Genomic DNA, 15,190 nt, shown 5'->3' with positions numbered 1-15,190 from the left:
AGCCCTGTGATTGACAGGCGATCAGTCCAGTCCAGGGTGTATCCTGCCTCTCGCCCAATAACAGCTAGGACTGGCTCTAACCCCAAATGGGATAGTGGGAGGGACTGAGGATGTTTGTAACTAATTAAACATTGGCTTCATTTAAGACTACCCCTGATTATCTAAAATCTTGCAATATTTATCTATAACAGTCATCTTCAGATGGAAAGTGAAATTTGTGGGAAAATTGTGCCTACAGCTTCGCAGAGCTCTATCTAATTTGGTTATTTGTTTTTTCCACCTCAAGGATAAAAGCCCAAACCACATCCCTCCTCTCCAGCAGACTTTGCTCTTCAGTGGAGCCTTTGAAGATTAAATCAGTCAGATTTTCTTGATTAATCCTTTTTCATGTCCTTTCACGGTAAATAATTACACAGTTTGATACGATCGGAGGCTGGATGGAGAGGACAGTGTGCAGATTTCTGACAGAGCTGAGTCCCCAGGTACCGTCATTAGCCTGATTATTCTGATCCAAACACTCAACCAGCCAGTTAGCATGTAAATAGGTTAATTTTATTCCCACTCCTCCCTCACTGGGCTGTGTTTATAGTTGCAATCACACAAAATGGTTTCTGTTATATGTTTATGCAACACTTTGTGTTGGAGCCACAAGGTTGTGACATTTTTTTGTTCAGCAGATTGTGTAATAAATAAACTGGAATCATCAGTCAGCGGCTAAAAAGCAAAGAATGTTCATATTGTTTCTGTTGCAGTATTTCTGTGAGGCCTCAGGCCTGCAGCAGGTTGTCTTACAGAGACATCTTGTGGACAAATGCACAACTCTCATCTGAATTATGATTTATGTTAGGGAAAATAACACTCTGACCACTGGGTGGCGTTTCAGCTCCACTGATCTCTGTGATCTCAATTATAGACTTAAGTGTAGGCAATGCATCCTTTAGACCCACAGCAGGTCTTATGCAGTAACAATATTAGATTTTTTTAACGTCTTTTGCACTAAGACACCTGAATTGGTGTGTGGTTCAGTGTTTAGTACCAAGGCTTGCTTTGATGTTGAATGCTGAAGTGCACAATAGCTGCCTGCTGCTGAGTTGCACAGCAGAGGAGATGAGAAGCTGCTGCCCTGACTGCCCCTCTCCCCTTCGGATTAGTGCGTTAATGCAACCATTCAGACACTGAGCTCTGATCAGCTGCTTAATACCGTTTCATCCTCAATAACACAGCCACGGACGCACAATGTGCACACTGGCACAGACAGACAAAGGATAAACAGACAAACTTGTACTATATCTAACACTCACTGTTATTTATAGTAGACTTTTAAATGATTATTAGGCTTAAAGAAGCTGCCCTGTGACAAATCTACTCCAGAGTGCCACCCTTTATTTCAAAGTTTTACCATTTTCCACTTTTTTGAATATTTCTGGGAAAAAAAGAGTAAAACCAGAATCTGTAGGAAATAATAAAGAAGAGAATGCCCAGTAAAACCAAATTTGAGAATTATTTTTTTTGCCATGGGAGTCTCCACTTGCCATGTGTTGAAATTGATAAACTACTGACGTTATATATCTGTCTACTCCTACCACTTATTCAGTTCAGGGTCACAGGGGGCTGAAGCCAACCCCAGCTGTCACTGGGTGAGAGGTGGGGTACACCCTGGCCTAGTTGCCAGTCACATGGCTGACATACAGAGACAGCCTAATATTCAAACTTCCACCTACGGGCAATTTAGAATCCTAAATTCACCTAACAATCATGTCTGTGGGCTGTGGGAGGAAACTGGGGTACTCAGAGAGAAACAAAGCTTACAAAGGGAGAGCAAGCAAACTCCACACAGAAAAGACCCGTGGGACAAGGATTCAAACCAGGAACCTTCTTTCTTGCAACAGCATTAGCCACTTCACCACCTGTCAGCCCTTATATTTTTATTAATCTAGGGGGTAAAACACTATATTTTGTATTTATGTTTTTCTAACAAGATAAAGGGCAGTTTTCTCTTTAATTATCAAACTCCTGCACAGTGTCTAAGCTAGGGGAACCCCACTTCCTGCCAGTTCCTCCCACTTTCCCCAATGTTGTCCACATATTGCTATTTAGACATAGTTCTTTCTTTCATTGAAATTATGACTGGAGATCTTCATGATTCTCTGTGTTTTTGATACCACTGATCATTAAAATAATGGAAATTTGATCATTTAAAACATTTAAGATTATTTAGGAGGATCAAACATTTTGTCAACCTAAATATATAAAAATATACAAAAATTATATTTTTATATATTTAGGTTGACAAATATAAATATATAAAAATATAATTGTTACAAAAATTGTCTGGTGTAGGGGTCTGAGACTTGTTTTTTGGTCGATCATGTCAAAGTTTTTATTTGGAAAATATTGTGTATCATCATTCAGATTAAAAATATGGAGATATGATTTTTGTTCCATCCTGTCCAGCCTTACAGTCTGTTACGTTCTGTTGAGTTCTATGGCTTGTTTATTTCAAAGAGATGCTTTAAACTGTTTCTCACTCACCATGACTGCTTTAGCTAAATGGAGATGGCCCTCATTCCTGTCTTTGACTTGGGCCTCAGATTTATTCAAACCACTCAAAACTACTTAATGGCTCCTGTTGGGGAATTGTTCTAGCTATAAAAACTCAGAAATTAATACGTAAGTGTTTTTTATGTCCTGAAAGGCCAATAAGACCATCAGAATCAACAAGACAGTGATTTAATTTGTGATTGTTTGCCTTACATCCTTGCTGTTGGGTAGGAGTCAGATCCAATATTAATAATACAGTTTGCTTTAAAAAACAAAAACAACCTGCTTATTTTATTTTATTTTATTTTATTTTATTTTATTTTTAAATGGATCATATACAATATAAAACACAAATAATGCCATTTGATGCATTGTACCAAAGCTAGCTTAAAGCTTATTTATATCAGCATTCTCTTGGCAGGTTACTATTAAAACACCATCGACTATGATTGATGTTATAAATCAAAGTGAAAACATGAAGTAATGTTCTTGGCCACCCCAGAACATTCACCTTGTTGTCTTTAACCCCTTAATGTCTGTTGTTGCTTCTTTGATACATACTTTTATGATACCTCTATCTAATCAACATGCTCAATAAATTACTCAAAAAAAACTTCTGAATACAATCTGATAAATGATAAAAATGCCCTCGAGTGGATTATCAATAACCAAAAACAGCTAATAAAATGAAATGAGATACTAAAAATATATTTGTTAAATTTTAAGGAAATTTGGATTTTTAAAAATTTCGGTAGAAAGTTAAATGAACATTTCAGTTCCAAAAAATTACAATTTTCTGGCTATTTATTTATGTTTTCAGGCTTTAAGGGGTTAAACCATTTTTGTGCAGCTTTCACTTTGCAGCTTTTGCTTTGGCTTTTTGTCTTGGAAAACAAATCTTCTCCCATTTCATAGGTCTCTTACAGACTTAGTAAGATTGTCCTCCATTTTCAAATATTTTGTAGAATTTTGCTCTCTGCCTTTACAAATCTTCCAGGGCCGGATGCTGAGAAGCATCCCTACAGCATGATGCTGCCACCACCTCTGTTGAATTAGGTAATTTACTTCAAAATGGATAAATTATGAATTTTTATATTTTAATTCACTTTGGAGAAATCTATTTTCAATTTGACATTAAAGACTTTTTTTTCCTTAGATGTTTATCAAAAAGCCAAATTATATTGACCATAATTGATTTGTGAAATCATTTAAAGGGTAGATATATAAGGGGGTGAATACTTTTTATAGGCACTGAACATATACAGTATATCCCTGGCAGTACTCATGTACAGGAAAAGATCAGTAATAGGATAAAAGGTCCTGCTTTGTCTGAATGGGGCACCAAAATTATCTGAAGCTGGAAGCTCTTTGCACTTTTTACTGTCATTTAGAAATGATAGCCTAATGAAATGAAACTTTCTTATAAAGCTGGATTAGAAAGTCTCATTCAAAGATGCCCTGTCCAGTTTAGAAGTGGCACATGAGACATAAAGGCTCATCTGGATCTAGAGTCACAATTGCAGAGGTCAAGGTCAAAAAGGCTAAGAGTGAATCCAGCCCTCTTCATTTGTCTTGGGGGGGCGGTGTCCTTTTTAGATAAGCAATCTTTTGTCCCCTTGAAACATCGGTCTATCATTGTCTATCATCTATCATTTGGAGTATCACTGACCATCTATAAACTCTAGTGTCACATGTTTCAGGAAAGTTTCTGCCTTCTTAGAGCAGAGAGATGCCCTGTTTTTGTTATTTATCCTTGATGTTATTCATCAAAGTTAGACTGCTTAGAAGTGCAAATGTTCTACAAACACACACACACACACAGGCTTAGACTAATCCTTGCAAAAACAAAGTGATATATTTCTCCCAGTGCGGGTCAAGCGTGGGATGTTGGTGGGGCATGTTTATCAGGATTAAGAGCATTTTATCCATAATATAACCTCTAACATCATACTTAGCAAATACTCACTGTTCCAAATAGAAAGATGTCGTCTAAGTGGAAGTGATGATTTCTCTACCAAAGATGATAGAACTGGCAGCCATGGTGGTTTTTGACCATTCCCACCAGTGAGCTGTGACCTGTGTGACATTTTGACCCCCTCAGACTGACCTCTCTGTGGGTGGCCTTCCCACTGACCAGCCTCACAATGATTCAACAGAAGTGGCTGCTCTTAGATCAAATCTCTTTCTGTTGTCACTTTCTGGTCGAATTGGAAGGCAAAATTTTTAGGCCTTTGTAAGTTTCTCTTTTTAATGTTTTATTTTCTGTACCACTGGGTGTAATGTCCTGATTAACTGCTTTTTATCACCTATCCTGGGGGTTTCATGATACTAAAAATGCAAACCTTGCTATGATGAGTACAAATCAAATAGTATCAATGACGGTTTTGCTACTGTGGCCACAAAAGTCCAAAGACACCTGAGCTGGGAGATTTTTTCTTTGTAATGTTCCGACAGAAACATTGCCGACATATTTATGCAATTTAGACAGTGTGCAAGAGTTTGCTTGCAACTTTTGGCATCTTGCCTATAACAAATGCACTTGTCTTAAGTAACAGATGTTTTTTTTAAGTTATGGTACTTTTTGAAGCTATCAGCCATTAGAATGATGCAGATTATGTTGTTTTAAAACATTTGGTATAAAAAAATCTAATAAAATATCCCAAAAAGTTGATAATATTATTGTTTCCATCAAATGAAAGACTCCTAACAATTCAGATTTAACTACAAAAAGATATATTTATGTTGACAAAATATAGTGTGACGTAACATAAGGAATATCAGGACAGGATTTTGCTGTCGGTGTCAATGAAGAAGTGCGTCTGCATTGCCCAGCAGCCATGTTAATCATAAATCTTTATCTTACAATCCTGCCTCCCATGTCTAACCTTTCATTAAATGGCGGGTGAAGGATTAGTGCAGATAAACCACTGAGATCTGGGGAGAAAAATGAGAAACAAAGTAAACAGGATCCTGCTGACGTTCATGCTGAATTGATGTCAAACACAAAAGACGAGGATTAATTGAATTCTGGGACATTTTAATGATGCCACTGTTTCCAAAAGAGACACACAAAAAAAAGAAACATACAAAGAAATAACGTGAGGTTTTTTTTATGCAAACTATGTTTGAAATAAGATTTTTGTTCACCTGAGAATGACATTGTTGCTTCTTCACATTGATCCAACCCCCCAGTCATTTTTTTCCCAGTTTTTAAAATATAAATGCCTTCCGTCTGTCAACAATACAGATGAGCTAGTGGGCTACAAAATCTAGATATGATAATATGATGTAACAAACATAAGACAAAAACATGGACAAAACAGGAACATCAGATAAATTATTTCTCTAAAAAGCAGAAAAATATATACAGAAGAGAATCACCACTGCACGTCAGAACAAAGTCAGTATATGCTGTATTAAATAGAGAATAAATAGAAATACTTTAAATGTGTGTAAAATATCTGACAGTGCCAAAACTAAATTAGAAGAGCTTATATTACAGTAACAGGATGAGTGGTCAAAATCATCCTGTGAGGATCCTTCAGGTCCTTCAAACATTTGGTAATCCATTTTTTTTTTCCAGAAAATGTGTCACTAATTTTAACATTTTGTTTGGCAGTGCAGGTCTAAATGCACCACACATGTAAACAAACTCATCTTCATCCAGCAGTCTTTCTGGAATAATCCATCAGTGTTCATGAAGAAGAAGATGAACTGATGGCCAAAGCAGAGTCTACTCTCCTCAGTCTCTGTAGACAGAGGTGATCTGTCGGGGGGGCATGTGTCCTGCATGGTAGGAGTCATACACCCCCTCTAAGTGGATGTCATACCCAGGCTGAGTCTGATACAGACCCTGCTCAGCAGGGGAGGGGGAGTAGTGCTGTGTGGGTGGGTAGTGGGGCGACGGCTCTTGTTTGGGCACCAGGTTGCTGCTGATGCTTAGAGGTGGTGTCGGGGGCCCGTCATATGGAGGGGTACCCACACCACCGGCATTGTAGTCATTTGGTGAGTGGTTCTCATACACTCCTCCCTTCATTGCCCTCAGGTGGAGCAGGTGAGCAGAGTCAAAGGTGCCGTATGGGGGACTCGGCAGGCCTGGGGAGGAGTAGCTCACCATGCCTCCCAGAGGAGTGGGTGCCACCCTGACCCTGTGTCTGTCCTCAGGTCTCATCCCAGCTCCAGGTGCTGATCCCAGCTGCAGACAGCCAGCTACCAGGTTGGTGGTGGGCTGCGAGAGCCCCTTACACAGCGTTTCCATGAATGCCCTGCTCTCTGTGGACAAACCCCCCTCCAAAGCCTCGGACAGAGCACAGATGTAGTTACGAGCAAGCCGAAGAGTCTCAATCTTAGACAGTTTCTGAGTTTTGGAGTAGCAGGGCATGATGCTGCGCAGGTTCTCCAGAGCATCGTTCAGACCGTGCATACGTGAACGCTCCCTGGCGTTGGCTTTCACCCGCCTGGCACGGAACCGCTCCTGCCGGGCCTTTGTCATACGCTTTTTCTTGGGCCCTCGTCGTTTGGAGCCATTTTCATCCTCATGGCCCTCCTCATCTTCCTCCTCGTCTTCCTCTACATCCTCGCTGCCCATCTCTTGGGTCTGCTGGTTGGCTCCACTTGCTCTGAAGTGGTGGGACGAGCCTGAGGCTTCTCCATCAGGTGAGCTCATGTCCCCATCCATCCACTGCAGAGGACTGACCCCTTCCTCTCCCTCACCCTGTCTCGCATATGGCTTGATCATCATAGTCCTGTAGAAACAAGAGAACATCTATGGTTAATCATTCTAGAATCCTTATCTCAGTGTATTCACAAAGAGTGTTCTCTTTTGGCTGCTACTCAACAGATTTTTTTATATATAATAGGAGATATCTTTAATAATTATATTTAGGCTTTCTGAGTTTTTTGGATGTTTTAAGATGTATTTATATGTGTTCATATGTGTTAAGATGTTGCTTGTTGTACAGTGATCACTGTATTATTGGTTTTTTATGTTAGACACTTCTGCACCATGAGTGAAGTTATCCACTGAGTTAGTCATTTCCCACCTATGGCAAGAATGAGTCTGCTGTCAAGGGTGGTGAACTGAGTTTCAGACTTGTGGCCTTGCCATATGTTTTTAAAAAGATGGTGGTCTAAGTATGAAAAGTGTTTCAACTAAATGTCAATAACTCAATATGTTAAAAGTCCACTTTATGTGAAAAACATCTGTGAGTCTTGAGAATTAACACTACAAGAAAATTAAAATACTAACACTTTCCAAAGTGTAAATTTAACTCAGAACCCATGAGAATTTCATAAACGTGTAAAAAGTATTTAACACTGTGGGAGTTGAAGTGACACTGATGTATAACCTTGCATATTTAGATCACATATGTTTTAATATACATGACGTTAAAAAGCTACCCACACCACCTTGACCAACCACAAAAACTCTCCAATGAAATAATGAGCCAAGTGATCAGCACTGCCTCAATTAAAATAACTGTTTTGTCATTCTTAAATATTCATGACTTGCTGTGGGGAAAAAAATAAATAAACCATTGTTTTTGTTTGTTTTTGGCCACAATTTCATTTTTTGGCTTCCTTCAGTGTTCATTTATACCCAGTGAAATGACAAGTGAATTGTGATCTTTATCAAAAAGAGTTTTTATGTTTTGGATGAGTGTGTTTGAGGGGGGCTCAGTACAGAACGGCCCTGTCAAAAGGGTTCCCTCATTTTTCTCTGGAGTTATAAAACTATTTAATAAACCCATATTCAGGCAGCCCTTAACCCAGCGTGACACTTTCAGCACCGGACAGCTCCTTACTGTCTCGTGCCCCTCCTCTCTCTCAGGTGTTTTTCCTGACAGGCTCAATGAAGCGCAGAGAGTAAGATTAAAATTCACGTAAACTTTGTGGGAAGTGATAACTATTTTATATTATCTTGCCGTATTCCTCTAGCCCCCCCCCCCCCTCCCTGCCCTCTCTCGGGGTAATCCCGGTCATCTTGTGGACTGGTAAAGCCCCGGCAGCGCTTCAATCTGGGCCATCGCAGGATTTGCTCCGTGGATGAAGCGGCGACCATGGGATTAAATGAAAGATCGACGGCCCCAGATCAGTGACAGACGACTCAGAGGGAATTGAATTCGGACATTTGCACAGAAATATTAATGTTATACAATAAATTGCTTGCCCGAGCTTTTTGTTGTTACCGACTGTAGCATATCAAAAATTGAGAACAATAATTTTGTACATTTTTAAAAATACAATATGGCCTATAGGCTACATTTCCTGTTGATTTTTGAAACTTCTTATGCCAAAAAGTTAAAAATAAATGGCCTAAATGAAACTTTCATCTCTTCTGCGCTTCAATGTAAAAGTGATGATGTTTTATCTGATATGTACATGAACTCACACAAGCAGACAAAATTCAAATGAACCTTTCATAAATAAGACAATAAAACCTACCCGTGCTGCTGTGTCTCGCGAGCCTCCAAGGAAGTCAGCAGATGAATTGTTTTTGATTCTTCTTCTCTCTCTGTCAACTGTCAAATGTTGAGGAGGTCCGAGCTGTGTCCCTGCTTAGACTTGTCCCACTGAGTCTCAGCTTGGGTCACTCTGCGGGGGCTCTGGGTTTTAACCTCCACTTTAAGCTCCTCCCCCCTCCTTCCATCCAGTTTCTGTTGACGCTGATGAGCTCGCGCGTGGCCGGCCCGTGGCTCGAGCCCCTCCACCCTGCCCGCCTGTGTATGTATGAGTGAGGCCCGGGCCCCCTTTGTTGAGGGGCGGCCGCCAAATCTGCGACACGTTCGCATTGAGCGAGGAAGAGACGCGCTCAGTCGGCTGAGCTTAACTGTATGTGACAGCTTGAAGTTGCATGTGAGCAGGTGTTTTTCCTCCATCCCCTCTCCCAGTCATACATCCCTCTGCAGGCTGCTGAACAAGTTCCTCTCACCCAGGAGGCAGCTCTGACCAGACGGGGAGAGTTTGCTCACATTAGGGGTTCAGCTACGAGTCAGAAGTTTCTCAGGGACTCATTAAATGGTCTCTTCACTCCTAAGTATGTAGGTCCATGCTACCAGGATTTTACCATAACACCCACACTGGATTCTAATGCAGGAGCCGCCATTCAGTAGGCCTATTAGACAGTGGTGGAAGAAGTAAATAAAACCCCATCACAAGCAGAGGAGCTAGTCATATAAGGTACGAGCAAATGCTATTTAGTGATTTAGCTTTGTTCTCGGTATAATATTCCTGTACTTTCCCACCTCTGTTGACTACATAGTAGCACAAAGCAAGATAATGATTCCATGTCACATCCCAATCAGCTGATGTACACAGCAAAAACTGGAGCCTTTAAATATCAGGGTTAAACATTTCAGAAATAATTTTAACTTCCAAAGTGTATTTTCACTCCATTCTGCATGAAATGGTCTTCTTGGAGTTATTTGACAGTGATAGTTCAACTCTGTCAAGAGTCAGTTGGTTTAAGCTGTGATTTCAAATCTGGGGGGATGTGTGGGCAGAGTTCCCCTTTATGCCCTTGGGCAGAGTGTGAACATGTGTTTGGTTGTGTTTGGATGTTGTCTGTTGTGCAGTGATGCCTGCTGGGGTTCTTTTGGTCATGATTCAGGTAGATTGTTGTTGTTTTTGATGTTTGCACCCTGAGTGAAGTTATCCACTGAATAAGAGTTCCAGCCTGCAACTTTAGGCGCTCCTAAAGAACACAAAGTGTGTGTTCTTTGTTTAAATTGCCTTACTGAGGTTGACTCTGCTTTGTACTTGGCAGAGATTTACATTGCACTGAATTTCAGGAGTTTCTGCACCCATCCAATCATGCAGTTTAAGCATGTAGTGAGGACTAATAGAGACTATTTGAAAGTGTTAAATGTAATTCTGCTACAGTTTAATTCAAACTGTCAATTTTACTGTAAAATTTACTCAATAAAGTAAACTTTAAATTGAATATTTTTTAGTTTGACATAAAAATAGATTTATAGATTTATAGTACTTTTACTGAAGTGAATGTTAACCAGAGTAACTGTACTTTTACTTGAGTGCAATAGTTGTGTACTTTTTCCACCTCTGTAACCGAGTAGCTTTTTGAGTACCTGTACTTTTTAAAGTACATTTTTTAAGTCAGTAATTTTAATCTCTTTACATATTTTGGATAAATTATTGTACTTCACTACATTTTAAAAAATCAAATTACATCCAGAAACAGCTTTTGTATTTCCCTTTGTTATGAAGGTGTGACTTTACCTAAACAACCTGGCTGTAGATCCATATCATCATGTTGTCATTGCATTTAAAAGATCATATTTTGCTGTACAACTCCTTTGGGTGTCTAAAGTAGCTACTCAGTACTTTAAGTTAACTTTGAATTAATTACTTTTACTTCAGTAGATTAATAGACCAGTGATTTTACCTTTACTTAAGTAAATTTTAACCATACTGTACTTTTACTTGAGTACAAAAGTCTAGCATCTTTTCCACCTCTGGAAAAAAGTATAATACAATCCTCTCAGGAATATAAACCCTCAGTTCCAAGAAAGTTGGGATGGTGTGTAAAATCTAAACAAAAACAGGAATTTGCAAATCCCTTTCAGCCTCTGTTTAATAGAACACAGAAAAAAAACACAAAATGTTTCATGTACACACACACACACTGATAATTTGTCACATTTTTGGATATATACACACACTCTGAATTTGATGCCTGCTACATGTTCAAAAAATTTGGCACAGGAACATATACCATTGTATGACAACACTTTTTCATCTAGCGACACTGTACGTTTGGGGACTGAATTGTTGAAGTATTTAAAGTGGGAATTCTTTCCTTTTCTTGCCTGATTTACATCTTATGTTGCTCAACAGTGTGGTGTTTCCATTGCCATATTTTGTGCTCCATACAGCACCATACATTTTCAGTGCCAGTCAGCTCTGTGCTGCATACAGGCCAGTTTAGTACCTGCACTTGTTGACTGTGAAGCCATGCTGTTGTAACTCATGCAGAATGTGATTTGGTACTGTCTTGCTGAAATACCCCATACCATCACAGATGCTTTTGAACTTTGGGTTAACAATCTAGATTGTCATTTGACTCTTCAGCCCAGAGGACTCAACAGTCATTATTTCCCAAAGCAATTCAAAATGTGGACTTGTCAGACCCCAGTATACATTTCTACTTTGGGTCAGTCCATCTCAGATGAGCTCAGGCCCAAAAAAGCTGGTGGCACTTCTGGATGTTGTTGATATGAAGCTTTCATTTGCATGGTAGTCTTAACTAACATTTGTAGATCCAGGGATGTAGGAGATGTTATATGACAATGGTTTTCCAAAGCATTCCCAAGTCCACATTGTAATATCCACCACAGAATGATGCCTTTTTAATGCAGTGCTGCCTGGGGGATTGAAAGCAACAGGCATTCAGTGTTGAATTTTGGCCATGACCATTATGTGCAGAGATTTTACCATAAATCTTTTGAGGACTGATGGACTGCAGATTGAAAAATCTCAAAATTCCATTACCTGTAGAAAGTTCCATTTTTTTTTGTTTTTTTTTGTTTTTTGTTTTTTTTTTGTTTTTTTAATTAAAAAAACAAAACAATCTTCAATCAGACTTCAATCTTATAGAGGATTTATGACTGGGTTTAAAAAGGACTTTTCACGCTCTATCCCCGTGTAACCTGACAGAGCTTGAGCAATTATGCAAAGAGGAATGGAGTAAAATTTCAGGGTCCAGATGTGCAAGTCGGATTGAGCCCCATTTACACAGACTCAGTGCTGTGATTGCAGCCAAAGGTGCATCTACTAAATACTGACTTGAAGGGAGTGAATATTTACAGTCACTTAATCACATTGTATTTTTTGTTTAATTGACATTCTTTGTAGAAATTTGTTTTCACTTTGACATTGAAAAGTTGTTTTTTTTTTTTGTTTTGTTTTGTTTTTTTTGCCAAAAAGCCACCTTGCATCTACCATAACTGATTATTGACATCATAAAAGAATAAACCATCCAAGTGGAGGAATACGTATTATAGGAACTGTATCTCACTATCAGAGAACAGGGAACACAGTGTCCGTGATTCAGAGACTGAACATCACACTCGCTAAAGGAGAGACTGTAGGTGAGCTAGAAGGTAATCCACTCAGCCAAACTATGAGCTCCTCATTCCTAGGTCAACCACTTCCCTCACTTCTTCTCCCCCTGGGTCTCGGTCTTTCCTATTCCACACCTGCAGCCTGAAATGGGAATAGCGGAGCTAGATCATCCCTGGAGTGGAACTAGCGAGGGAATATGATAGCTGAGGCCTCATGTTCCCTGTGAATCCTCCCTTAACACAGATGATACTCAAATAAATAATCATTTTCTCTGATTTGAAACAGGCAAGTTAGTCACAATCCCATTGGCTAACTTGGACTTTCCTTTTTCTCTTTTTCCTCCCTCATTTTTTTGTCTTTGTCATTCCATTTGCAGTCTGACCCACTTTATCAATATCAGCCAGTCTTTATGTTCTACAAGTGTTGCTCAAGTGTAAAACTGTATGTGTGCCATGATGTCCCCAGGTCCCAGAGTGCTGACCACACACGATGAAGTCCTGCTGCAGATGGCCTTCTCCATCTCTTGTTTGAATGTGTGCGTGGCTCAGATGCTCATCTATCCTCCACTGGCTGCTCCGCTCACTCAGCATGTTCACATGGCTCAGAGGAGACTGCTGCTCTCACCTCCTTTAGGTGTGTTTGAGAGATGGGGATTCAGTAGTAGAATGAAAATATGAAGGACGCATAAAACCTCACTCCAGTACACACACAAACATGACCTTCCTCTGAATCCCCAGAGTTTCTGAGTGTTTCAGTTGGGGAGAATGGATTTTGTCCATCTGTCATACTGGGAGTCCTCTGAGAGATGCCATTACCACAGCATGAGGAGTCGCAGCATGAGTTTGTGGAGCTGGGTAGGTGGTGTGTGCAGAATAGTTTGGGATTTTTCATTACTTTTTTTAATGTTTGTTTTTTTTCATTTTCCATTTTGTTTTCAATTTTAGTTTAGTTATAATGAATTTTGAATCTGGTTTGTTAGTTTATTTAAGTTTTTATTTTTGAAAATGCTTCATTTAGTTTAGTTTTTTATGAGTTTTAGTGTTCGTTTTAGTTTTTTCAGTAATATGAGATACTTATGAGATACCCGAAAGAGACAGAAAAATAAAAATCATTCCATTTTTTTACCCATCCATTCATCCATCCATCTTCTTATCTGGGGTTGGGTATCAGTTGCAGCAGGCGAAGCAAGTCAACCCAGACATCCCTCTCCCCCGCAACATTTTTCCAGTTCCTCCTGAGGGATTTCAAGGTGCTCCCAGGCCAGATGGGATATATAATCCTTCCAGCAAGTTCTGGGTCGGCCTCGGGGTCTCCTCCCAGTAAGACGTGCCTGGAAGACCTCCACAGGAAGGCGCCCAGGAGGCATCCTGATCAGATGCCTGAACCACCTCAACGGGCTCCTTTCAATGTGAAGGAGCAGCAGTTCTACTTTGAGATCCTTCCGGATGTCCGAGCTTCTCACCCTTCCTCTAAAGCTGGGCATACATTGTGCGATTTTTGTCCGATTCAGCTACGAGTTTTGACTCACACAACTCACTTTGAAGTCAGGCTGACTTTCGGTCAGATCGGGCATCGTTTGTCGTGCTGTGTAAGGGCATACGACAGCCGACCATGGCCCGACTACAAAATGATCACAGCGTTTACAAGTGTCAACAAACGGAATGAGGAAGTAACATCAAGACATTCAAAGAGAGCTACACAGTTCAGAACAAGCCTGGCAGAGTCAGAAAGAGAAATATTTGAAAGACTCTGGAAAGAAAACTAGTGAGAGATGTGTCTAAAGACCCCAGAACAACTGCCAAGGCACTAGTGAAGGACTTAGCCAAGTCAGGAATTGTAGTCTCAAAGAAGACGATCACTAGATACCTGCACAGGAGTGGACTGAAAGGTTGTGGACCAAGAAGTAGAGAGACACCTTCAAGCCAGACTGAAGTCTGCTAAGGACAACCTGGAGAAAGATTATGAATACTGGAAGCATGTCCTTTGGTCTGATGAATCTAAACTAGAGCTCTTAGGCCATAGGGATGTTGCTTATGTTTGGAGAAAGAAGGGAGAGGCGTATTACCCATCTCTCATGGGTCTCATGTCCCCACAGTGAAACATGGTGGTGGGAGTTTTAAACTGTGGGGATGCTTCAGTGCATCTGGAACTGGAAAGCCTGTAAACTTGGAGGGAATCACAAAGAAAGAAGGATGTGTAAAGATTTTGAAAGACTACTTGAAGCAGTCAGCAACAAAACTCTGTCTGATTCGTCACTTATTCTTCCAACACGACAACGACCCAAAACACATGTCTCTCCTGGTGAAGAACTACCTTCAGAATCCCTAAGTGACATTACTGACCAGCCTGAACAAAACCCTGACATGAATCCTTTTGAAAATCAGAGAGGTGAACTGAAGATGAAGGTCCATGCCAGAAGGCCATCAAATCTGGAGGAGGTTTAGAGATTGGCCAAAGAAGAATGAAGTGGAGTTCTTCTTGTCAGAAACTTTTTGAAAACTACAACAAATGACTGCAGGCTGTTCTCCAGCAAAAAGGGGACATAACTGACTACTAGCATCAGGTG

General features: G+C 40.1%; 1 protein-coding gene across 1 annotated transcript; it reads right to left on the bottom strand.

Moving 5' to 3' along the window:
- Positions 1–6,283: 6,283 nt before the first annotated feature.
- Positions 6,284–7,282, bottom strand: LOC121507482 (neurogenic differentiation factor 4-like). The gene has a single exon (XM_041783866.1). It carries the CDS (start codon positions 7,280–7,282, stop codon positions 6,284–6,286), a length of 999 nt encoding a protein of 332 aa, XP_041639800.1.
- Positions 7,283–15,190: the final 7,908 nt, after the last annotated feature.

Source organism: Cheilinus undulatus, linkage group 3, assembly GCF_018320785.1.
Source record: "Cheilinus undulatus linkage group 3, ASM1832078v1, whole genome shotgun sequence".
Classification (NCBI taxonomy): Eukaryota; Metazoa; Chordata; class Actinopteri; order Labriformes; family Labridae; genus Cheilinus; species Cheilinus undulatus.
The sequence above is the reverse complement of the archived record's forward strand: the minus strand, read 5'-3'. Positions and strand labels throughout refer to the sequence as shown.

What these genes read in the sequence shown, in the direction of transcription:
- LOC121507482 (XM_041783866.1), bottom strand. Translation starts at nt 7,282, where the DNA reads ATGATGATCAAGCCATATGCGAGACAGGGTGAGGGAGAGGAAGGGGTC.